The sequence below is a fragment of the Lycium ferocissimum genome, chromosome 10, assembly GCF_029784015.1.
Source record: "Lycium ferocissimum isolate CSIRO_LF1 chromosome 10, AGI_CSIRO_Lferr_CH_V1, whole genome shotgun sequence".
Taxonomy (NCBI): Eukaryota; Viridiplantae; Streptophyta; class Magnoliopsida; order Solanales; family Solanaceae; genus Lycium; species Lycium ferocissimum.
This window is the reverse complement of record NC_081351.1, coordinates 28140962-28164592: the sequence shown is the minus strand read 5'-3', so window position 1 is coordinate 28164592 and position 23631 is coordinate 28140962. Positions and strand designations below refer to the sequence as shown.

Genomic DNA, 23631 nt, shown 5'->3' with positions numbered 1-23631 from the left:
AACTTGTATCCATCTTCTGCCTGATCAGATAGGAACATGAAGCCATCCTTTTCCTCCTTTTTTGGCTAGTCAAAAATTTCATGTTCCTCTATTCCTAAAACAAACAAGGATATAAAGAGGGACTTACAACAATAAGCAACAAGAACGTAAGTAGGGATAGAATGGTTACAGTTGTCAAACACCAGGGTTCACTTGTGATATTCCACGACAGTGCGCATGCTCATAAACAAACTATGCTTCAGTCCTAAAAAAGTTGGGATCGGCTTTATAAATCTTCACCGAATAATGATCCTACAGGTTCATAGATCCTAGAATTTCCGGATATCTGTCTAACTGTCTTAGAGTACTCCAATCAAATAACTTATAAAGAAATTAAACCTTAACCTGTAAGATGTTACACTAAAAGGTTAACCTTAAGTTGTTTAGATCTTCCTAAGAATTTGGTTGAATAAATGTCAAAGGGAGTCACAAGGGAATATGCTTCTAAGGATACTAAACTTCTTATATGCATATTTTCAATTCGAGAGAACCTTAAATGTGATATGAAAATGAGTTGATGCATGGCAAATCAAGCACCCTCACGATGCTACTGCATCAACCTCCTTCCTAGAACAATTTTGTACTGCATCAACCTTCTTTCTAGAAAATAAAATGAGCTTTATAACAGGAAGTCCCATTTAACTGTTGAAACTTTAAGGGATACCATTCCTTCCACATTCGGTTCAGATTCCTAATAACACACCAATCATCTAAGGAGAGAAAACGCCGTTTGTGAATCTCAGAATTATCTTTTCAATAAATACCTGAGTGCACTAGCGGATCCCTTAGTGAAAATATTAGCATCCACACCAGCATCAGCTAAGGACAACAAGAAATTTGAACTATTCAATTGAGAAACATGAGGAACTTTTTTTTATCAATCTAAAAGGAGGTACCAGGTTTATAGCCGCTCATTTAAAATGTAATAAGCAAGATCAACATTTAGGTGCTCTTTAGGTTGTAATTCTGTCTTTTTGTTTAGTCAATGGTAATATTTACAGTGTTGGCAAAAAAAAAAAAAAAAAAGGATCAACATTTAGTCTAGCTTAATATCACACTGATAAAAGATACAATGAGCAAAACACAGCCTATGTTCATCTCCAGCAAACAACAAACAAGAAATGGCCAACTGCAATACGCACTAGTGGAGACGTCGAGGCATACTCATGCACCTTATATGAAGATCCTTCGATAAACATAAAAAACGGAGATGTCAGGCTTCATCATTTCGATCCATGCAGTCTGAGTTCAGATTAGTCATATACATTAGCTTCGACTTCAAGTTATCAACGACATAATTGTCAGTCTTCAACAAAGGGATTAACAAGGCTTTCGACAAAGATTTCTGGCATAAAACACCACTTAAGTCCAGTAACTTCTGGTTTTCTGATTGAATCATCTTGAATCATCCTTTGGATTGTAACAAAAAAAGTAAAATTTCACTCTTATATGACTGGCAAAACAACGGGGAAAATGACACGGAAGAGGGTGGATAATAGTTATAATTCCCAGGATCATCAGGACAATTGATGGTGAACATTTTTGACCAAGATTCTTTAAACTCGATAATCCTTCATAACCCACACATCAGAATAGCTTCTCTCATAATTACAAAGTACGACAAGATCACTTCCCAAAACACCCAACATCAAATCCAATTTGCCTTTTCCATAATCGGGTTGCTCCACCTTATCCCACGTCTCATTTGCTAAATCAAAAGAAACCCTATTTAAAGATGAAGTCCAATAAAGCTTCCCCTTGACAAACTTAGCTGAACAATTTATCAGGGAGCCGCCCTGAAAATCCCCGACGTTTCTCCAAATATTAGTCTTTAGACCATAAATCTTGATTTTGTCTTTTACAAAGGATTATCATCGAAGAAATTGAAAATAACAACTAATTTATAATCATCATGTATCTCGTCATATCCAAAACCATATCTAAAAGAGCAATTGCAAATTGGCCTGGATTTAACTCCTGATTCAGGCAGTCTGTTCCACTTCCTAATTGATGGGTTCCAAATACATAAACTAAGTCCTGAACTAGGGACTTTCTTGTCAATCCTGATTGCTTGGGTAAATTTTTTCGTACCGGCCAAACAAATCAATCCATTGGTAGAATCACACCACCTGATATTGAATTTTTTTCATGGGATAATCCATTTCAGATGCCTTATTGATTGGGTTGTAAAGTAAGAAATGTAGAGAACAGTCCCTGAGATTGCATATCAAGTTTAAAATAACCTTGAGATTCGAGTAAATTTGTTACTTGGAACGCTAATCATGTTATGAGTTGGTATTTCATTAAGATAATATCTATAAGATGCTACTACTTATTAATGACCTATATGCACACATCAATTAATGACTTGTTATAATTTTGGAACGAGCTGCTCATTTGTTTCAACAACAATTGTACATGTTTAATTCACTTAATTTGTGATCAGTATTTGTAATACTGAGAATCAACAGTGTCTTGCCTTTCTGGAGACCAAGGTTATATTGGAGAATTACATTAACATTAATGTAGCTTCTCACTGAATGCATTCATCTCTACTAGTTCTGCGTTGACATTTGCTCCTTAAAAAGTGTTAAAGTTTAGGGGCATTTCTCTACATCTTTTTATCTGTACAACAAAAGAGAGAGGCAAAGAGCTAAGTAAAATGAGAAATAGGAAGTGAATTGGGCCCATGCAAATTTGTATATAAAGCACTGCGATTGTGTTGCTAGGGCAGATTGCAGCATCTAAATTTTGAACACGTCTATGACAAAAAAATTGTGACCATAAAATAGCATACAGAGAAAATGAAATTTATGGCCATTGGATATTCAAATTCGTCCGTCTGTTTCTGTCTAGTTTTTGTGTTGGGTTTTAATTGGGCTGCAGTTACATAATTGGGCCAGTCCGGCCTTTTCTTTTTCTCTTTCTTTTTTATGGGAGTGGGAGTGTAAGGTAGAAGAGTTTGTATAGGATTGAACTCAATCCTACTAATAGTCTACTATGCAACTCTGATCTCATAAATTGAGGAATATATTTTCTGGATTTCTTTAGGGAAACATTAAGAGTCAAATTTTTGCATTTATTTTTTAAGTGGTTTTATAGGATCTTTCAATTGCCCTATTTGAGTACCTTTCAAATTAACTAATGGGATAAAACAGAGTACATGATTTCTAATCATCAATTTAGCAAAAGTTTATAAATCATTCATAAAAATTGATACAAAAATTTCCCTAATAAGAATGAGTAGAACCTCAGAACAATATCCAATTTTTTAGAGAACGTATCAAATAAATTAGTAATATTGACGAAATAGGTAGATATAGATTGACATATTCTACTAAAATGATCGTGCTGGCACAGTTGCAAAAATGGACCGTTAAACTGTTGAAAGGACAAGAATACGAGGGCCAACAGAACAGAATGACAAGTCATTCATATTGAACTAGTGATTAGATAGATAAGACAATTCCATTCTATGGCCTCTACAAAAGTAAAAGCAAGCAAACAGATGAAGCACATGATCTTCCCTTTATCAAATAAACTCATTCCAGATGAGTTGAATTTGGCCAGTCAAGACGGATGTGACATTAATTCGACCAAATTTAAACGGATTAGAATAGATTATATTTTTATGAACTAATTTTATCATTCCTACACATATTTAGCAAGAGTAGAGAAGGTCCCATTGGATAATATAGCTAGGAGACACGTACTTTTGGTATAAAATTCGCCACAATACGATTTCAAGAGCAACTATTGGAGTGGATTGACTAATGTCAATCATCTAATACGAGGGTAAATTTGCTGGACTCCATGAAATTCAGGCATGTGGCAAAGCCCATACGTATGAGGAGACTATTTAGAAACAAGTGGGTCAAGTGTAGCGGTCCCATGCATGTTCGATTATTAATTGGTCCATCATATCATATCACATCCTCCATTTGCATTCAATTATTATTACATTACAAATATATGTGTATTCGCCCCGAAAAGGCGGAAGCCATGTCCACCAAATTATCTTTATGGATTCATTACGCTACTGAACGTGGAATTACATGCTCGTTTTCTTGGCATTATTAACATAAGTAAGTTCCTTTAAGCAAAATTAATTAACTTGGGTCAAGCTGGTGTCATCTTAGACAAAAGGACAATAGTCGAGAAAGACTAAGTAGGCTTTTTAGACGATATTAGTTGAACGTTGAAAAAATAATATTTGAAATTGATCGAAGCTGAAAAAGAGTATTTGTAAGCAGAAGTGGACCAGAATCTAAACTTAATTTATGTGTTCGGGATTCTAAGACAACTATCTCAAGTCTTGGACGTTCGGATTTTCATCTAAAGGCTCAAAAATTTAAAAAAGGTAAATACACGGTAAGTTTCGGGGTTCAACATCTACTATATATACATAATAAAATAATTTTAACTTTAAAAATACACCGTAATTTTTCGCCGAGGATGAACCCCCTGGAGCCAATGTGGCTCCGCCCCTGCAAGTGCCAATCAAAAATTGAGTCCCACATAGGTTCGAGCTTGGATCATCGTGTCTTTATATGGTCTTGGACTATACTCAACTCTTCAACTAGATTTTGAACTTGAGCTAGGCCGTATTCATTTTTCTTATCATGGTGTTAGAGGCAGAGCCAACCCATTCATGGTTTACCCAATATTGGACCCTCATTCTATATAGTCCGCACTTCATATGTCCAATCCCGTGCATGCGGAGAGTGTTGAGTCCCACATCAGTTTGGCCCTGGATTATTTTTCTTTTTATATTATCTTAGATAATTCTCACCTCTTAGATTAACTTTTAATATTGAGTTAAGCCCAAAATTCATTTTTTTTAATCATAACTGGGTTCAAATTTAATATTTATACATATTTAGTGCATTTCATAATTATATATAGAGCGTAAGCTAAAGTGACTGGTTTCGACCGAACTCATAGTTCACAATATGGATCCACTTTTGTTTGGAAGTTGTACATTTTGGACGTACGTAAACGTCCTCTCAAACACTCCTCAAATAAGTTTCTCAATGTTTCACCGTCCTTTGCTCTGATGACCTAACTTTAACTTACTTTAATTTAATTAATGATTTTATAATAGTATTTGCAAGTGAAGTCATATATAGCCAAATACCCCTAAAGAATCCTTACCCCAATTACCCACTCCCATAAGGTCACAACAAAATCCTCAGGCCATTAAGTCCAGTATAGCAGATTTGACGTACAAATGGGATAGAAGAATGTAGTTCTGCCATCCAACAATAGAAAACTGTTTTTATTTGAAGACATTAGGGTCCAAAGACAGATTATTTAATAGGGCGCAGGCTGTAAATTTGATATGTATTTGATGTTGGAATGTAGAGTACTGACATTTATGAGGACTAAAAGTTTAGGGATTTGGACCACTTCTTTTTTTTTTGGCGAAAAGCTCAAATACCAAACACATTACAGAATGAAGAAGCACGCGGTTGATATAGCTGGTTGTTGCAGTGAATTTTGGTGGAAGCCTCAGCCTACTCTTTCCTAAATTCTCCACACCCTATGAACCTATTTCTTGATATCCTAGTGTGTACTGTATCATTATTTTTGGCCTTTTTCTCCTAATTGCAATCACCATTTTCCTTTCATACTAATTCCTATTTCTTTTACCTTACTGAAAATAAAAAAATCTCAAGTACGTAACCATCTGATTGTGACATAATTAGTTTTGTGTTGTTTTCCAGTCTTTTCTATATATCAATCCTCCCCCAAAAAGAATATAAGGAGTTGGGAAAATTTTGGGGAGATGCATAAATGAGCAAACTTGGATTTGCTATCTCTCCAAGGGAGAAATAGTTATTTAGCCCTTTATAATTTTTTTTAGTTTTATGACCCTTTTATAAAGATTTTCACTTTTTAGACATAAGAGATCTAAAAAAGTAATTTTTTTTTTCTATTCAAATTGTAAGAGGCCAAGAGATCTTATTTTCTCTCCAATTCGTCCCACTTTATGTGATACAATTTAGAGTATGAGAGTGAAGCGGGAGAAATGGATTTTTGATCATTTACAAACTTTTTTTAGTTTTATGACCTTTTTAGAAGAGATCTTCATTTTTTACACATAAGAGATTTGAAAAAGACATTTTCTTCTATTCAAATTGTAAGAGGTCAAGAAATCTTATTCCTCGAGCGAAGCGATCTAATTTTCAATGTGAATACTGACATAAAATCTTTATTGACGTACTGATCATCTTTTGTTTTTCAATAAATAACAAAAATTGCCTTCCATGATTCAATCTATTATAACACGAAGTTACCTGATATTCGCTATTATGAACGAGGGAGGAAAAATGTTTAAGTGAAATAAGTGAGATATGATACATATTCCTTATGTTGTTCATAAATGGTCATTTGGTTATTCATACGAGTGTAAAATTAATTAATGTCGAGTGCCTTCAATTCCGGTAGCCTAACAAGTAGTTACATTTTGACTCAAAGGAGAAAGAGAAACAAACGATAGCAATAGGACAATAGGTCTCCAATCCCCATAACAACCTTTATCATAGTCTGGATAGCATCTTTACTAAAACTAGCCTGAGTTTTTCACACTGCCAGATCACGAGGTCTCATCATATGGAAGGTAATAGAAGAAACAAAACAGGAATTTTTGTTTCTATTAATTTTGTATTAGTTTAAGTTATACACACTGTCAGTGTAATTTTTTTTTTTTTTACATTATCAATGTAATTTAACATGTTATTTATTACTTATTTGTTTAGTTTAATTTGCCGATCAACCTTATTAAATAGAGTTTCATCTGCAATTATCTTCTAGATAGCTTGATTTTGAAAATATTTTGTACACTTTGCATAGAAACGCTTTCATATAATTAACGAGAGTCTTGGTGCAAGAAAGTTAACTGGTAGAAAGAGAGAAAAAAACTGGTAAACCTAGTGTAGTTTTTGGTCCATATATTGCTAATTTGCTTATCATCGTATGACGGAAAAAAGTAAAGGAACAATGTTAACATATTTTTATTGTGTAGATGTAGAATTTCTATTGGCTGAAGCTTCTATGACTTGTATCATAGATCTTTCCATGTTAAGGATAACTTGCATCCAGGGAAGGTCTTGGTTATTGCAGCACTAATGATCCATCCCACCTGTTGTTCAAGCTTGTACAAGCTAAATTTCTTCTGATTACCAAACCTACAAGCACAAGTTTCTTTCCAAAGAACCCAATATATAACACTAGGAGTAATATGTAAGATAAGTTTATGAATTTCATTCTTAGCTCTCTCCTGCCACCAGGCATTAATGACATGCCTAATGGGAAGATGAGAATGTTTAATTCCGAGAGGGGCATCAAATAGATTTCAAATATTACTAGCTGCTATTCCTCGACTGAAAACATGGTTTTGTTGGAATTAATGCATTCACAAGGATACTATCCTTGACTTTTATGTTTTCTAGGAGTTCTTTATTGTTTCAAGAATATCATTTAGTCTTTCAATATTATCTCTTAGTTTTTCAAGAAATCTTTTAAAAGTTTGTGGTACATGTATCTAGTGAATTGTGATACATGTATCTAGTTATTTGTGCAAGACTTTTGAATTATTTTTTTGAGTAGTATAAATAGAGATGTAATTGATGATTATAATCATCTCAAGTGGCCTTAAGTAGCCTAATACAACTTGAGCATTCTCTAAGAAAAATATTCTCTTCCTATTCTTTCCTACAAATTGGTATCAAGAGCAGCTTTTCGTTCTTAATGCAAGGGTTAGGTGAAGAAAAAAAAATTATGGCATCTAAAACAAATGATGGTCTTGATTCTTGATTGTTCTTACTCCATTTTTTGATGGAAATGACTTTGAATACTTTGAAGATAAGAATGAGAACTTATCTAAAAAATCAAGGTTTGTGGATTATTGTTGCAAATGGCTATGAAGAGCCGAAGACGATGGTGAACTTTCGAGTTTTAGATGAAAAATCTTGAGGCTAAGCGTCGTTAAGATGCAAAGGCTTTGAGCAAAATTCAAATGGGAGTCTCAAGAGCATTTTTTGCAAATATTGCTACTTGTGAGACTGCAAAGAAAGCTTGGGAGTCTCTGGAAGCTGAGGTGTATGGTGACGAAAAGGTACGCACTATCAATCTTCAAACTCTTAGAAGAGAGTTTCAAAATTTGAAGATGATAGAATCTGAAAAAATTGATGAATATTGCACAAGAGTCATGAATATTGTTAATGAAATGAGAAATCATGGTGATGAAATTTCTGACCAACAAGTTGTGGAAAAGATTCTAATTAGCGTCACGAAAAAGTATGAGTATATTGTTGCTATCAATTGAGGAGACGAAAGATCTTTCTAAGCTTTCCATCAAAGAGCTAGTTGGATCGTTTCGTGCACACGAGAAGCGAAGGTTTTTCGTGAGAATCAACCCAAAGAGACGGCTTTCACCACAACCAATGAGAATTCTCAAAATTTCTCAAAGAATCAACAAAAAAGAAGTACAATCCAAAAAAGAAGCAGGATCGTGATGGCTCTACCAATAAGGTTGAAGAAAAAGGTGAGAAAAGTACTAGTCTTTTTTGTAAAATTTGCAAAAAGACTAATCATAATGCGGAAAAAATGTTGGCACAAAGGCAAGCCCCAATGTAACTTTTGTAAAAAGTTTGGCCATATTGAGAAGGATTGCAGGCACAAGCAACGGGAGCAAGCAAATTTCTGTGAAGGAAAGGAGGAAGAGAAGGAAGAAAACCTGATGCTTCTCAATCTGATGCTTCAGCAAAAAGCAATGAATGGTATGTTGATAGCGGTTGTACCAATCATATGACTGGAGATGAAAAGGCTTTCCTCTCAATTAATCGCACCATCACTTCTAAAGTGAGAATGGGGAATGGAGCCCTAGTTGATGCAAAAGGTAAAGGTACCATTTCGATCAACAGAAAAGGGAACGGTAAGCAAATTCATGATGTTCCTGACTTGGAAGAAAATTTGCTTAGTGTTGGTCAGCTCATGGAAAATGGTTATTCTCTTGTGTTTAGAGATAATTGTTGTAGAATTTATGATAAAATTGAGCCAAATCAAGTCATTGTTGAAGTAAAGATGATAAAAGAAACTTTCCTTTACAACTTCATTACAACGCATTCAAAAATGAAGTTGCGAGATGATTCATGGCTTTGGCACAAAAGGTTTTGTCACTTGAATTTTCATGGTTTGAAGCTTCTCAAGCAAAAAGACATGGTGCAAGGCCTTCCTGAGATACATACTGAGGTGGATCCATGTGAAAGTTGTATTATGGGAAAGCAACATAGAAAGTCTTTTCCAAAGGGAAGTCTTGGAGAGCAAGTGTACTTTTGGAACTAATCCATACAGACATTTGTGGACCAATGAAAACTCCATCTCTGGGAAGCCAAAGGCACTTTCTAATTTTTATTGATGATTTTTCAAGAATGACTTGGGTTTATTTCTTGAAAGAAAAGTCAGAAACATTTGCTACATTCAAGAGATTTAAAGCCTTTGTTGAGAAGCAAAAAGGCCGACAAAGATCAAAACCATTCGCAAAGGATGAGGAGGTGAATACACAAGTCGAGAATTTGAAGAATATTACAAAAATGAAGGCATTGAGAAGAACTTACAAACAGGTACATTTCTCAACAAAATGGTGTATCTGAAAGGAGAAACAGAACCATTGTTGAAATGGCCAGAACGATGATGAATGAGAAAGGGCTGCCAAAATATTTTTGGGCGGCTTGCGACATACAAGCAGTTGTACATCCTCAATAGGTGCCCGACAAAGGCATTGAAGGACAAGACACCAATTGAAGCTTGGAGTGGAATGAAACCTTCTGTAAGTCATTTTAAAATTTTCGGGTGTATTTGTTATGCTTATATACCTGCTGAAAAAAGAACAAAATTGGATGAAAAGAGTCAAAAATGTATATTTCTTGGTTATAGTGAAGTGACAAAAGGCTATAGGCTTCTCGATGTCAAAACTAACAAACTTGTTATTAGTAGAGATGTCATTTTTGATGAAGAAATAGCATGGAATTGGAAAGATAAAAAGGTGGAGAATGCTTCTATCATTTCTTTAAATGTGCCAAGTCAAGAAGAGGATGAGGAAGAGGAAGATGTCCCTCAAAGGGGAGAAATCTCAAATCCAGAAGATGAAGAACAACCTCCAAGAGGAACAAGAATGTTGAGTGACATCTATCAAAGATGCAACTTTGCCTGTATTGAGCCAGAAAATTATAAGGAGGCAATAAAGCATGATGTTTGGAAGACAACCATGGTAGAAGAAATTCGGATGATTGAGAAAAATAATACTTGGGACCTTGTGGAAGTACCCAAAGAAAGAGAAGTTGTAAGTCTAAAATGGATTTACAAAATCAAACTCAATCAAGAAGGAGAAATTCAAAAGCACAAAGCAAGGTTGGTTGCTAGAGGTTTTACTCAAAAGCCCGTTATTGATTTCTACGAAACTTTCTCTCTGGTTGCACGTCTTGAGACAATTAGAACCTTGATTGCTGTTGCTGCACAAAAGAAATGGAAGATTTTTCAACTTGATGTTAAGTCTGCATTTCTAAATGGAAAACTTGATGAAGAAATTTAGGTTGAGCAACCTCAAGGATTTTTTGTTCAAGGGGGAGAAGAGAAGGTGTACGAGCTAAAAAAGGCTCTTTATGGGTCAAGCAAGCGCCAAGAGCCTGGTACAATGAAATTGATACATACTTTCCGAAAAATAATTTTCGAGAGAAGTAAAGCGAAGCCACTTTGTATGTGAAGCAAGAACATGGCAAAGATTGTCATTGTTTGCCTCTATGTTGATGATCTGATTTTTACAGGAAATGCTCTGAAGATGATGCAGAAATTCAAGCAAGATATGATGCAAACCTATGAAATGAGTGATCTTGGGTTGCTACATTATTTCTTGGGCATTGAAGTTTCTCAAGTGAAAGAAGGGACTGTTTTGTATTGCGATAACAAATCAGCGATTGCCATTGCCAAGAATCCGGTCAACTATGAAAGATCGAAGCATATTTCCCTCAAGTACCATTTTATCCGAGAAGCACAAGAGAAAGGTGAAATTGGTTGCATTATTGCCGGACAGAGAACAACTTGCGACATCTTCACCAAAGCACTTCCTAGAGAAAAGTTTTGCTATCTTCGAGAACGCATTGGAGTTGTCAAGCAAATGCATTAAGGGGGAGTGTTGGAATTAATGCATTCACAAAGATACTATCCTTGACTTTTATGTTTTCGAGGAGTTCTTTATTGTTTCAAGAATATCATTTAGTCTTTCAATATTATCTCTTAGTTTTTCAAAAAATCTTTTAAAAGTTTGTGATACATGTATCTAGTGAATTGTGATACATGTATCTAGTTATTTGTGCAAGACTTTTGAATTGTTTTTTTGAGTAGTATAAATAGAGATGTAATTGATGATTGTAATCATCTCAAGTGGCCTTAAGTAGCCTAATACAACTTGAGCATTCTCTAAGAAAAATATTCTCTTCCTATTCTTTCCTACAAATTGGTATCAAGAGAAGTTGGCAAAGTGCTTCTCAATAAGTTTAAGGGTACCTTTAGGAGGGGTCAGAGCAGAGAGAGTATAGATAGGAAGAGATTGGAGGACACTTTTGATCAAGAGAGCTTTACCCCCACAGGAGCGTAACTTGCCATGCCAACCTTTGAGTCCTTTAACCACTTTACTGACCATGTAGTCAAAATATTCAAGTTTTTTTCTACCAACATACAAAGGGCAGCCAAGATAGGTAAAAGGAAAGTTTTTGTCCATAAAACCAGTGCATCTTCTAATTCTATTAATTCTATGAGCATATGTTCTAGGTGCAGGAAAAAAGAAACTCTTATCTCTATTAACCAACTGGCCAGAACTCTTCTCATACTCACTAATTTGTTAGTTTCAAAGACGACTACTAAAAATAACTATATCATCTACATAAGCAAGATGGTTAATGGTGGGGCAATTAGAAGGCATAGTAAAAGGAATGAAACCTCTATGACTAGTAAGACTGTTTAAAGATCTGGAGAGCACCTCAGCAGCAAGAATAAATAAAAAAGGGGACAGAGGATCCCCCTGCTTCAATCCTTGAGAAAAAGAAAAGAAACCAAATCTAGCACCGTTTATAATCACTGAGTACTATTTTTCAGATATGAGATTAGAAATTATGTTAATCCAGGTATTGGAGAACCCTAATTTGTTCAAGACTGCTAAAACAAAATGCCAGGACATCCTGTAATATGCTTTGGTCATATCTAGTTTTATCACCACATGGCCACCTCTGTTAGTCTTGGAGATATTCTGAATAACTTCCTATGCTAACAGGACATTTTCAGTAATAAGCCTCTCTTTGACAAAACCACTTCGATTAGGGGAGACCAGATTTTTTAGTAGGGGGTTAAGTCTTAAAGACATGATTTTTGAAATTATTTTATTGCTGAAATTAAGGCTTATAGGTCTAAATTCTCCAAAACTGCTAAGTGTGTAAATTTTTGGGATTAATACTAGACATATGTGGGAGAAATACCTGGTAAGCTTTTTCCCTTTGTAGAATTCTTGTACAAAGACAGTAATGTCCTCCTTGATGAAGTCCCAAAGAACTTTGAAAGAAAGTTCCATTACAACCATCAGGGCCAGCTGCACTTGATGTACTTAAGCTGAAGATTGCTTCTTTGATCTCTTGTTCATCTGTTAATTGACTTAATCTGTCATTATCTGCCAAAGAAACCATATTAGGAATATTGTCAAAAATACTAGGATTAATGGAAGGGGTTGGAAGGTTAAATAAATGATGAAAGTGTTTAATTGCAGCTATTGAGATCTTTTCATCTCCACTTATCCAGTGACCCCTGCTATTCTTGATCCCGGTGAACACAAATTTCCTTCTTTTTTCTCTCAGAATATTGTGAAAATACTTGGTGTTGTTGTCGCCTTCTTCAAACCATTTACACTGAGATTTTTGAGTGAGGATAGTGTCCTGAAGCTTCATCCAGTGAAGGTACTCTGCATGGGCTTCATTAACCTCCATTATGCTTTGTTCAGTGTTAATTTGAATATCCAGTTCCTCAAGGCTCTGAAGCTTTGTTTCCCATTTGACAGTGTTTTCATGAATATCACCGATTTGCTCTCTTGACCAAAGACTAAGTCTTCTTCCTAGCATCTTAAATTTGGACTGTAAGATCCAAATAGGGTTCCCTATTATGGTTGTTCCACATATATCTCTGACAATATCCATGAAACCAGGTTGAGTGACGCAAAAATTTAGAAACTTGAAGTAAGAGATATGAGAGCTACTGGGATTCTGTACTTCATTAGTATAGGCCTGTGGTCAGAACCAATTCTAGCCAGATGTCTGATATAGCAGTTTTGGAGTAAATGATCCCATTGATCATTGATGCAGACTCTATCCAATATTTTCCAAATTCTCTTCCTTGGCCTCCTGTTGTTGCACTAAGTGAATTTTGAGCCATTGTAGCCAATATCTGTTAAACCACAGTTATCAAGACAAGATTGAAATTGCAAGCTCTTGGTCATCCTATGGGGTTTGGCCCCCAGTTTTTTTCAGAAGGGTCCAAAATCACATTAAAGTCACCTCCAATGCACCAAGGACCATTGACCCTCAGGTTATCTTCTTCAAGACTATCCCAAAGATCTGTTCTTTCTACTGTGGAACATTTTGCATAAATAGCTGAAATAAAAATATCTTGACCTCCAAAAGCATTCCTCATTTTAAGGGTAATGTGCTGATCGTCTTCATAGATGAGGTCAGCCGTGATATTGTGAGACCAAAAGCACCAAATCTGTCCATTGCCATTGGTAAGACAGTTTTGGTAACCTAGAACCTTTTGTATCCTTCAATTTTTTCCTTAGCCACAAAAGACTCGAAGATGGAAATGAATTGAATTTTGTTGATTAGAGCTAAGCTTTTGAGTCTATGAATTGCCTTTTTTGATCTAACAACCTAATATTTAAAAATAGAGCATTGATCATCAATTATTAGGGTGGTTATTTTCCTTTTGTGTCCCCTTCTGAAAGGTGTGCTTTTTGCTGGTTTTCCTCTTATCTTGTTTCTTTGATTTGCTTCTTCCTCTGTAGCCATTCGAAGTTTCTTCTGTCTCGGATTTCTCTTTATGTTCAGGTTGGATATAATCACTGTCATGGGCATCCACTTTTTTATTAGTTGAATACTCAGCATTTCCGTTAGATTGGACTTTTGCTTGTTCCTCAAAATCATTGTTGCGTTTTGAATTCTCAATTGCTCCACCAATTTGCTGTATGTTGCCCAGGTCCAATAACAAATCCAAACCTGGCATATTTCTTATCTCAGTAGGGATATTTGAGTTTCCTAGATCATTCTCAGGGGTGCTTGATGGGTTGTCCTGAGCTGTATTAGCCTTGATGATTTTCCCTTCTTTAACAACCAAGTTTTCACTGTTATTGGCCTCAATACGAGGAGCTATTTGTTGTTGTTTGTCATCATTTATGTCCTCATCCTCTTCTGCATTCTGAGCACTGTCATTGTCCTTATTCATACTTTCCATCTTTCTTTTTTTCTTCCTTTGAATTCCTTGAGTTTCTCCTTGTTGTTCTTTCTTCTTGTTGTTTCTATTTTCCTCCCCTTCAATTGATTTTGAAGGAGATGAAGCTTCCTTATTGCTCTTTCCAGGAGTGACTGGTTTGTAGATAACCTTGCTCTTCTTTTGTAGTATTTTTTTCTTTTTCTTTTTGTATTTCTTCTTCCTCTTCTTCTTTTTTCCTCTGACAACTTTGATTTCCTTAGCTTTGAAGGTAACATTTTCCACACTCTTGCTGATGTTGGCCTGGTCCTCCTTGTTGTCCTTTCCTTTGTTACTAGTATTCTCCTCTTCAACTTCTATTTTGTTCACTTCATGTTCCTCCTGTTCCAACTCCAATTCATTTTTTTTTTCTTGTTTTCATTCTTTTGCTCAACCCTTTTTTGTTCCATTTTCCTGCACTGAATAATAGAATGTCCTAAAATCTTGCAATGACCACAGTATTTTGGAGGATTCTCGTATTCAATTTTTTGAGTGAAACCTTTTAGAGGACATGAGTCATCCTCAGTTCCAATCGAGATGGCATTAATTTTGGGTTTGGTGAGGTCCACTTCAACCCTAATCTTAGCCATGCTTGGTCGACTTCTAAAATCCATAGCAGCATCCATAGACAGAGGAGTACCCAGTGGTCTAACTATCTGTTTCAGGTAATTCCAAGCGTGACAGTGGAAGGGCAATTCGGGTAAAGTACCCAAATCGGAACTATTGGGGAATCTTCATCTGGTTTGAAGGTCGGAGTCCATTTCTCCAACCACATGACCTGTCCTTCTATTTCAATTGAACGTCTAAACCAAATGTTTTCGCAGTCATCGTTGTGGAGAAATCCAAGAAAACTGTACGATAATTAAAGACACCGATAGCGCGACCTTTTACATAGATTTTTTCCGCAAATCTGGATCTTATTTTGTCGATTTGAGGCCTGGGTTTCATGAATTTATCCACCAAACTTGCATTCATCGCCCATGACCTCATTGAAGTCTTTGGCTTTGAAAATCACCGCTGAAATTCCATTGTGTGAAGCAATTCGAGATTCCACCGAGGGGTTCCCTAATCGATTCTTAGCATTGGGGTTTGGATTCACAACGGCTTGAGCTGCCATAGCATAGTTAGATGTTTGAGGGGTTTCTTCCCCTGATGCTTTTTGTTCATTAGGGGTGATTGTTTTTTCTGGGAGACGCGCCGGATTTGGGAGTTCCGGCGTCCCCATAGGGCGGCGCGTGCCTCTCAGTCTATTGAGAACAGAAGAATAGCTAACTATTATCTATCAACGGTCATAAATGTACGGAGAGTGTTTTTTTTAGTTTAGTGCTCTACTCGTTTTCTTTTTTCTTTAGGTTGCACAAACTATGTGATGATCATGGAAAAATAAAAGGAAGAAAAAAGAGCATGCAACGGCCCAGGAAAAAAAAAAATCTTCATAATGAAAAGTTTTTATAGCCATCAACATGTTACGACATTATAGTATTTAAGATCATAAAGTTCAAAAGTTCTACTGTCACACAAACAATGACATATTTGAGTCTTAAGATAACAAATTTCAGAAGTCTTTCGTTGTTTCATACATTTTGTGACAATCAAACTATGCAAACAAATTGAAATGAAGGTAATACATTAGGTCGTAAATAGGTTTAGAATACGTCGCAAAAAGACAGACCTACACCGCAAAGTAACTAGCATTTATAAATTCTCATACATATATATACCCTCGATTATATATAAACCCCATAAAAGAAAGCTGCTTGTTGGGGACCTTAGAAGCAGGCAGCTGCAGGTAAAGAAAATGACCATGTCTAGGCAACAAAAGTTTCTAAATTCTGCCAGCTATTTATTATCCTCACCATAAATCTGCCAACTCTCTGAAATAAACTATTTTGACATATTACAGAAACTATACTGTATTCTAGTGTACTTAGAAAAGCAAAAAATGGCCGAATAAACTGGACGGGGACATATAAGTACTTGATGGATAACCACAAGGATGCTCATCAATGACCAATAGATACTTCCCAAGTTCTACTGCGACATTTAAAGAACACTTATAATATATGAAAAAGTAGGAAACTGAACTCTCAAGCACAAGCGAAGCCAGAATTTGAAGTTTATGGATTCAAAACTTGTCACCAAATTCATAGCTCGTTTTAGTTATTACTAAGTTTGTAGATGAATATTTATATAATATTAATTGGTATTCCTAATACAAATACATGGGTCTAAGCAAAAGTTACTAAGTTCGTTTAAACACGTACCTAATATTATAACTCCTCCTTCCTCTTAAGTTTTCTAAATATCAACGACAAAAATAAATATATTACACAATCAATTAATCTATAAGATATAAACTAATTATTAATCTGAAATGGTAAAAAGTAATTTGCTAAAATAAACTACACTAAAATAATTATTTAAAAAAAAAAACATTTACGCTATCAATGTTCACAACTTAAATTCATAAAAAAGTTCTATAAATATTCAAGGTAAACCATGCCTTAGCTTGCTACCCAGCTGCACCTTATAGTTTAGGGGACTCATCCTCATTAGGTCCAAAGTCCCTCAAACTTCTAAGAAGGAAAAAAAGTATCCTCTTAATAATAAAAAGAGTAAATATCTATGTCCCTGACAGTATGAAAAACTTTTATTCTATTCGATGAAGTTAACGTATAATAACAAGTACAGTAATAATCAGCTCTCGCCGATTAAATTACACCAGTAATTAATGTTTTTACACACTTGGTTTATTAAGTCTTTGCAAAATCACTTTATATCCTCTCAAGTTCCAGAAACCGGACATTTAAGAACCCAATGCAACAAGAAGCTCAACCTAGTTCTGCCACAATACGAGCAAACAGCTAAGCCTTAAAAAAAGTTGACTAAAAGAAGATCATAAAATAGGAGAAGAAAGTACTTAATCTGCATACTGTACCATGTTGTTTGTCCTAATACAGATAAGAGTACTTAGTATCAGAAATTTTAATCGAGGGAAAGCTTCCCCGCGTTTCCAGCTCTCTTCCATTGTCTACTAAATCAAGAATCCTATATATAGATAAAAGCTGCTCTTTATTCTGCCATATATAGTACTTAAGCACATTATCAGCATTTACTTTCAACTCTTTATCATAATCTGGCATCACATGCATATCTTTACTCACAGCTTTTTAAGGAGGATTCACATTAACTCTAAGCTCGTTTGGTACAAGGGATCGTTAAGGATAAAAATCTCGGAATTATATTTGAGAGGAGTTCATTCCACATTTGGTTGGGATAAAATGGCAGCATAACTAATCCCGAGATTAGTCATCCCTAGATTGTAGTGCTATTTTATCCTTGTGAGAGAATGAAATAACTAATCCCATGATAAATTATCCGGGGATAACTTGTTTCCAACCAAACGACCCCTAAGCACTCTCCTCTTCCTCTTGCTATACCTAGTGTAATTTGGAAAATTTACAAAACTTGGTCAAGGTTTTTTAATTGTCTATCTAAAAATATTCTTGAGGAGAAAAAGACAAAGAATATAAGTTACATAAGGCGAATCCAAGATTTAAAATTTATGAATATCTATTGCGATCTTAACTTAAACCTGACAATAATTTGGTTGAAAGACAAATATTTAATAAATTATTTATAAATATGCAATGCCTGAGCAAAAGCTCTTGGGTCTCCATGTCCATGAACCCATATATTGCCCGCTACAAGTAAAGAAATGTTACATTATTAGTGTAATTTATGAGGTTTGATATATAATTATCTCTTTTTTCCAAAATATCACATCAGACTTAATATAGACAGAAATTATTATTATTATTATTATTATTATTATTATTATAGGTCAGTAGAATAATTCATCACACTGTGCATAAACATTAAAAAAAAAGGGGAGACAGTATCCCAGAAGGACGGAGTTATTAGAAGAAATGGCTGTCCCCGGTGCATGTCCCCCATGCATTTCTAAACCAACAGCCAAAAAAACAAATTAAAATTAAATAAAATGAATGGTAAGGGGCAGATCTCACAGAAAATAAAAACAAAATCTTTGGCCCCAACCAAACACGAAACATATCTAATTTCCCCCATATAATCCGGCAAGACAACGGATAAGCTGGGAAAAAGTACGTATTGAGTTCAAATCCGACCAGAAAGCCAATTGAAATCCATACTCAGAGTAGAAAAACCTAGAAAAGAGAAATCAACCACAGAATATGCAAAATGCACATATCCAAAATCCAAATGCACCACAAAATACTAATGTTGCTCAAGCATTTAAGTTACGTTAACAATATTTTAACTAGTTGCAGCAGCTAATCTGCCTTATTTTTTGCAGTACTAATTACACTTTATATAAATGATTAATCGCATTTATCTCTTAAGGGGCCGTTTGGTTACAAGGATTAGGGACATTATCCCAGAATAAAAGTTGTCCGATGGTTAATTATAGGTATTAGCTAAACAAGGATGTAATCAAAATCTTGGGATTATCTATCCCATATAAAAGGATATAATAATCCTGTTGAACCAAAGGACCCCTAAGTGACGTGATAATATATAGAAATTGAACAATGCTACAAATTCCTTCTACGAAAATCACAATAAAAAGGAGCTTATCGATAAGACCAAACATATATTAATAATAACAAGATAAAAGTCATACTTGAAATTCCAATTGAAAACTAACATCCTATAAGAAACCAATGTCTAACTTGATGGAGAAGTACTAAAACATTTGTTTCTACTTCCATTAGCTAAATGGATCTCAATGAAGTTAAGCAAAATCAAGAATGATACTATTATTCCAAGGGCCTTTCTAATCCTTCCCTAAACCAAAACGTTAGATTTTTCAAATTTAAATTCTGAATCCGCCTCTGCTTAAGGTCTTGGTGGTGGAAAGAATTGCGTACCGGCCAGGAAAGCAGTAATTGGAGTTGGATATACCGAAGGATCGTACATTGTAACAGCCGGTTGGTGGTGGTGTCCCGTGGTGGCGGCTACGGTGGTGGAAGTGGTGGCGCCGGTTATAAAATTCAATGGTTGATGAGCGGCGCCACTACCGGATGAACTCTCCCCACCACCACCACTATATCGACCCTCTAGCCCTTGATCATACAGAATTCCTTTGAATAAATGGCCACCAATATTAACAGCCGTATGATATGCATATTGATCTTCAGCATCATCGATTGCACTGACTTTTACGCAACGAAAAACAGCTTGAGAACTCACTTCTGCAGGAAAGTGCCCACCTAACTCTAACCCTAGCAATCAAATAAAGGACCTTAGTGCAAAAATAAAATATGAATCATCATTTCTAGTACTTCAAAGAACAACGAAAAAAGAGCCCCAAAATCAATAAATCTTGTTTTCCACCACTTCTGAAAACACTTTTGTTTCGTCAAGTTTACTTCTTAACAGTAGAAAAAGGGAAAAATGTAAATATGAATGTATACACATAGGAGTATATAATAGGTATAGTCCCACGGGACAAAACTATGTAGCATGTTTATCACGGTCTTTTGTTCTACTTGATATTTTCTTCCCTTTATTTTGTAGTTTAGCAGCATAAAAGACGTTGATTAGAGTCCTCAAACGCGTCTTGAATTTTTTGAAAAACTAATAAGAGCTGGATTATTTTGAAGTTGATTGATGATTTGGTAGAATATTAAGAAGAAATGATGATACCTTCTTGAACCCACAATTTTTTTTTTTTTAATTTAAATCATTAATATGTAAGTAAGAATTTCAAAAATACTACTAGTATAAAAATTATGACTTGCTTACAAGCTTGAGCTGATAAAGATTAAATCTTGAATCCGTCTCTCATTACCTGACGAGATATTGGGTATACGAGTACACGCAAGAGAGGATGAGCCCGGGTTTTCTCTTGGCCTTTTGGGGATATTAGAGTGATCAGCTCTCAAGCTAAGCTGTTGAGTTTGATGCTGATTTTGTTGTTGTTGTTGGTGCTGCTGTTGAGTAAGCTGTTGTTGGCGTTCACGTCTTTTAGCAGCAGGAACCCAAGTACTTTTAACGTGTGTTTGGCATTGAAATCCTCTGCTCTTACAACAAGTTCGACACCTCATATGTGAACAATCTTTTTTAGCTTGATTTCCACAATCTTGACAATTCATTCCTCCACCAGCTCCTCCGCTACTAGTACTCCTCATTACCCTAAACCCTGATGATGATCTAAAAGAAGAATTATAATTATTATTATGATCATCACCCCCGACAATGTTGTGATTTCCACTACTGCTACTGCTACCAGTACTGATGATTCTTCTGTTGTTGTGGTTACTACTGGGCCCCACACCAACTGAAAAATCCACATCTTGTTGTTGATGATGTGGAGGTTGTGCTCTTTGTTGATGCAACTGATAGTATTGTTGCCATAATTCAAAACCCTTGTTGTAGATCTCGTCGTCTTTGAATAAAAGCAAGCTATTCGTAGCTAATTGTTCTTGCTCTTCTTGCTGTTGTTGGCCTTTATTTCCTCCACTACCACCTAGTGTGAAAAACCCAGACATTTCTTAGCTATGTCTATGCTCAATTTTGACTCTATATCCATAGCCAAAAAAAAAACAAAAGAAAAAACCTCCAGCCTAGTAAACGGCTATGATATTCATATAAGGCTATTTGATTGGAAATTTGTGTGTGTTAAATACACACAGTACTGTGTGTTTTTTGGGGTTATGTTAAGCTCTTTGTAGCTTTTTCAGCACAATTTTTGTATTTAGGAAATCGAAAGGGAGTAAAAATGGTTGCACTTCACTAGACTTTTATGGTGCATTAAAGTTACAGCTTCTGCAACGCCGCCATGGCAACTGCTACTACCTCTTCCTCAATTTAAGACTATACAACAGTACCATCTTTCTTGTCTCTCTCTTAATTTTTTTTTTTTTTTTTTTTCCAACTCACACGCTATTTTTTTATTTTCTTATGTTGCCACTACTTTTCTACAGTTTTCTTGCAGTTGGGCAATAAAATCTCATCAACATGGAATGAATCGTGGCCGTTGCATGTGATCGGACGGATTGGAATTATCCACGTGTCGTGGAATCAGCTTTTGCTTATTCGTCCTTGCACCGGAAAACACGCTCTACTTTTTCTGACCTTCCCATAATTAAGAAGGTTTTTTTGTAAGATTTAATTGTTGCAATAAAAACAAGAAATCTATGATAGTAATACCAAATGAGGAAAAACAAATTTACGGCCATTTCAGTAATTTTCGGTATCACAGACCAATCAATGGACGTGGACATTAGTGGCTTTGATCACGACGGGCAAGAATCACTGACCCTAATATTAGCCTAGTCTAGTCATCTACACTTCTAATCGTATTTTTAATTAGTAACTAATGCAAAGTTGATATTATAAACAATTTTACATTATTAGTGCATTTATATTCGTTACAGCGAGTTGTTTGATTTATGACTTTTTGTAGTTCCTTTTCATATTTGTTTTGAAACGCTTTACATAAGCCGCGGGTCTATTAGAAACAATTTATTTACCTTCACAAGGTAGGGATAAAGTTTATATATGTTATTGTTATTTTCTAATTTATATTTTAGGTTACTAATTTCAATTTGTTATATATGGACAACAAAATGATGCTGTAAAATTTATTTATATTGTTTGTACATTAAAATTAACTCTTTTATTATATTTAACTTATATAAATTAGGCAATATGAATAACTTTCATAAGATCAGTATGTTTTAACATTATCAATTAGTTTTCTACTTTATTTTTTAGATTATTGAATCCACTTATACGACAAATTACCTGAAATTATCTTTAAGAGCCTGTTTCGAAAGACACCTGGTAATTAGAATTGGTGTAATTACTACCCTAGTAATTACACAGCCTAGTAATTACATAGTATTGTAATTACAACGACCTGTTTGTTTGTCATAATGTAATTACAGTATAATTACAAGCGTGCTGTTTGTTTGCACAAGTGTAATTACAAAGTTAATTTAATTTAAAAATTTAATTATAAAAAAATTAAAATTAATATTTAAAAAATATGTGCCTTTATAAATGATATTAAATTAGTTATTTAATAATACATTATTTCTTGAAAATATGTTAATTAAAAATCATATATGTGTAACTAATATTATAAAAAATAATTGATATATAATTCAAATTAATAATATTTTAATTTTAATTGATTATAAAAATTAAAAGCATACCTTTTTTGTGAGAACATCATGGGATTGGATGTTTAACAAAAAAAGAATATTTATAAATATAATGCCATAACACTATTCAAATGTTTGACAATAATTCTATCAACTATAAGTGAAAAATAAACAACATGCAATGTGAAATAACAAGTCAATAGTACTAAAGCAAATATGTTAAAATTGAAAACATAACCTATTCAAAATCCGAAAGAAGATTTTTAACATAATACTCTTATGTCAAATTCTAACGTTACTTAAGTAAGTTTCAACGTAACATAAGTAAATACTCCTGTAATTCAAAAGAAAAAGAAAGGAAAAATATAAGTCAATAACCTCGTTCACAACGAAATTCTACTTTAATAACGTCACTTTTTATATGCCAAGTTTGCTAATGACTCATTTTTTCTAATATTAAGAGATGTAGTTTCAAAAATTAGAATATTAACATGGTCATGCTAAATGAATAAAAAAAAAAAAAAAAAAAAAATTTTAGCAATTACATGAAACCGCAAGAAATAAAAGTTGAGAATGAGAAGAAAGGAAATGAAATATAAATTCTATCAAAAGAAAAATATATTTTAAAAAATACAAATAACTGAAAAGTAAAAATAAAATGAAATTAAATAATAAAATAAAAAATAAATTAGAAAAGAAAAAAAATAAAAATAAAATAAAATAATAATTAAATAATAGAAATAAAAAATAAATTAAAAAAGAAAAGAAATTAAAATAAAATTAAAAATAATTAAAAATAATTAAAAAGTAACCCTGTAATTACAGGGTGTAATTACACCCAATTCTCAGCCCCCCTTGAGAATCGGAGTGTAATTACACC

The 23631-nt window shown here is 34.4% G+C and overlaps 2 protein-coding genes across 3 annotated transcripts; both read right to left on the bottom strand.

Moving 5' to 3' along the window:
- Nucleotides 1-11944: 11944 nt before the first annotated feature.
- LOC132034772 (uncharacterized) lies at nt 11945-13277 on the bottom strand. The gene is made up of 2 exons (XM_059425133.1): nt 12570-13277; nt 11945-12181 (listed from the first exon to the last, which is right to left on the bottom strand). The coding sequence occupies exons 1-2, from the start codon at nt 13275-13277 to the stop codon at nt 11945-11947; spliced, it is 945 nt and encodes a 314-aa protein (XP_059281116.1).
- A 5934-nt stretch (nt 13278-19211) lies between these two features.
- On the bottom strand, nt 19212-21711 carry LOC132033167 (protein EXPRESSION OF TERPENOIDS 1-like). Of its 2 annotated transcripts, none has more exons than XM_059423055.1 (2): nt 20432-21711; nt 19212-19856 (listed from the first exon to the last, which is right to left on the bottom strand). In XM_059423055.1, the coding sequence occupies exons 1-2, from the start codon at nt 21129-21131 to the stop codon at nt 19477-19479; spliced, it is 1080 nt and encodes a 359-aa protein (XP_059279038.1). In that variant the 5' UTR covers nt 21132-21711; the 3' UTR covers nt 19212-19476. The 2 variants fall into 2 exon arrangements, with proteins under 2 accessions (XP_059279038.1, XP_059279037.1); XM_059423054.1 differs by having other exon boundaries at nt 19212-19862; nt 20432-21703.
- Between the last annotated feature and the right edge of the window lie 1920 nt (nt 21712-23631).

Excerpts from the sequence above, each read along its gene's own strand:
- LOC132034772 (XM_059425133.1), bottom strand. The coding sequence starts at position 13,277 with ATGGATATTGTCAGAGATATATGTGGAACAACCATAATAGGGAACCCT. Across the intron at positions 12,182-12,569 it reads AAAGGGAAAAAGCTTACCAG|TACTCAGTGATTATAAACGG; the intron begins GTATTTCTCCCA and ends TCTGAAAAATAG.
- LOC132033167 (XM_059423054.1), bottom strand. The coding sequence starts at position 21,131 with ATGTCTGGGTTTTTCACACTAGGTGGTAGTGGAGGAAATAAAGGCCAA. Across the intron at positions 19,863-20,431 it reads TATACCCAATATCTCGTCAG|GGTTAGAGTTAGGTGGGCAC; the intron begins GTAATGAGAGAC and ends TTTGATTGCTAG.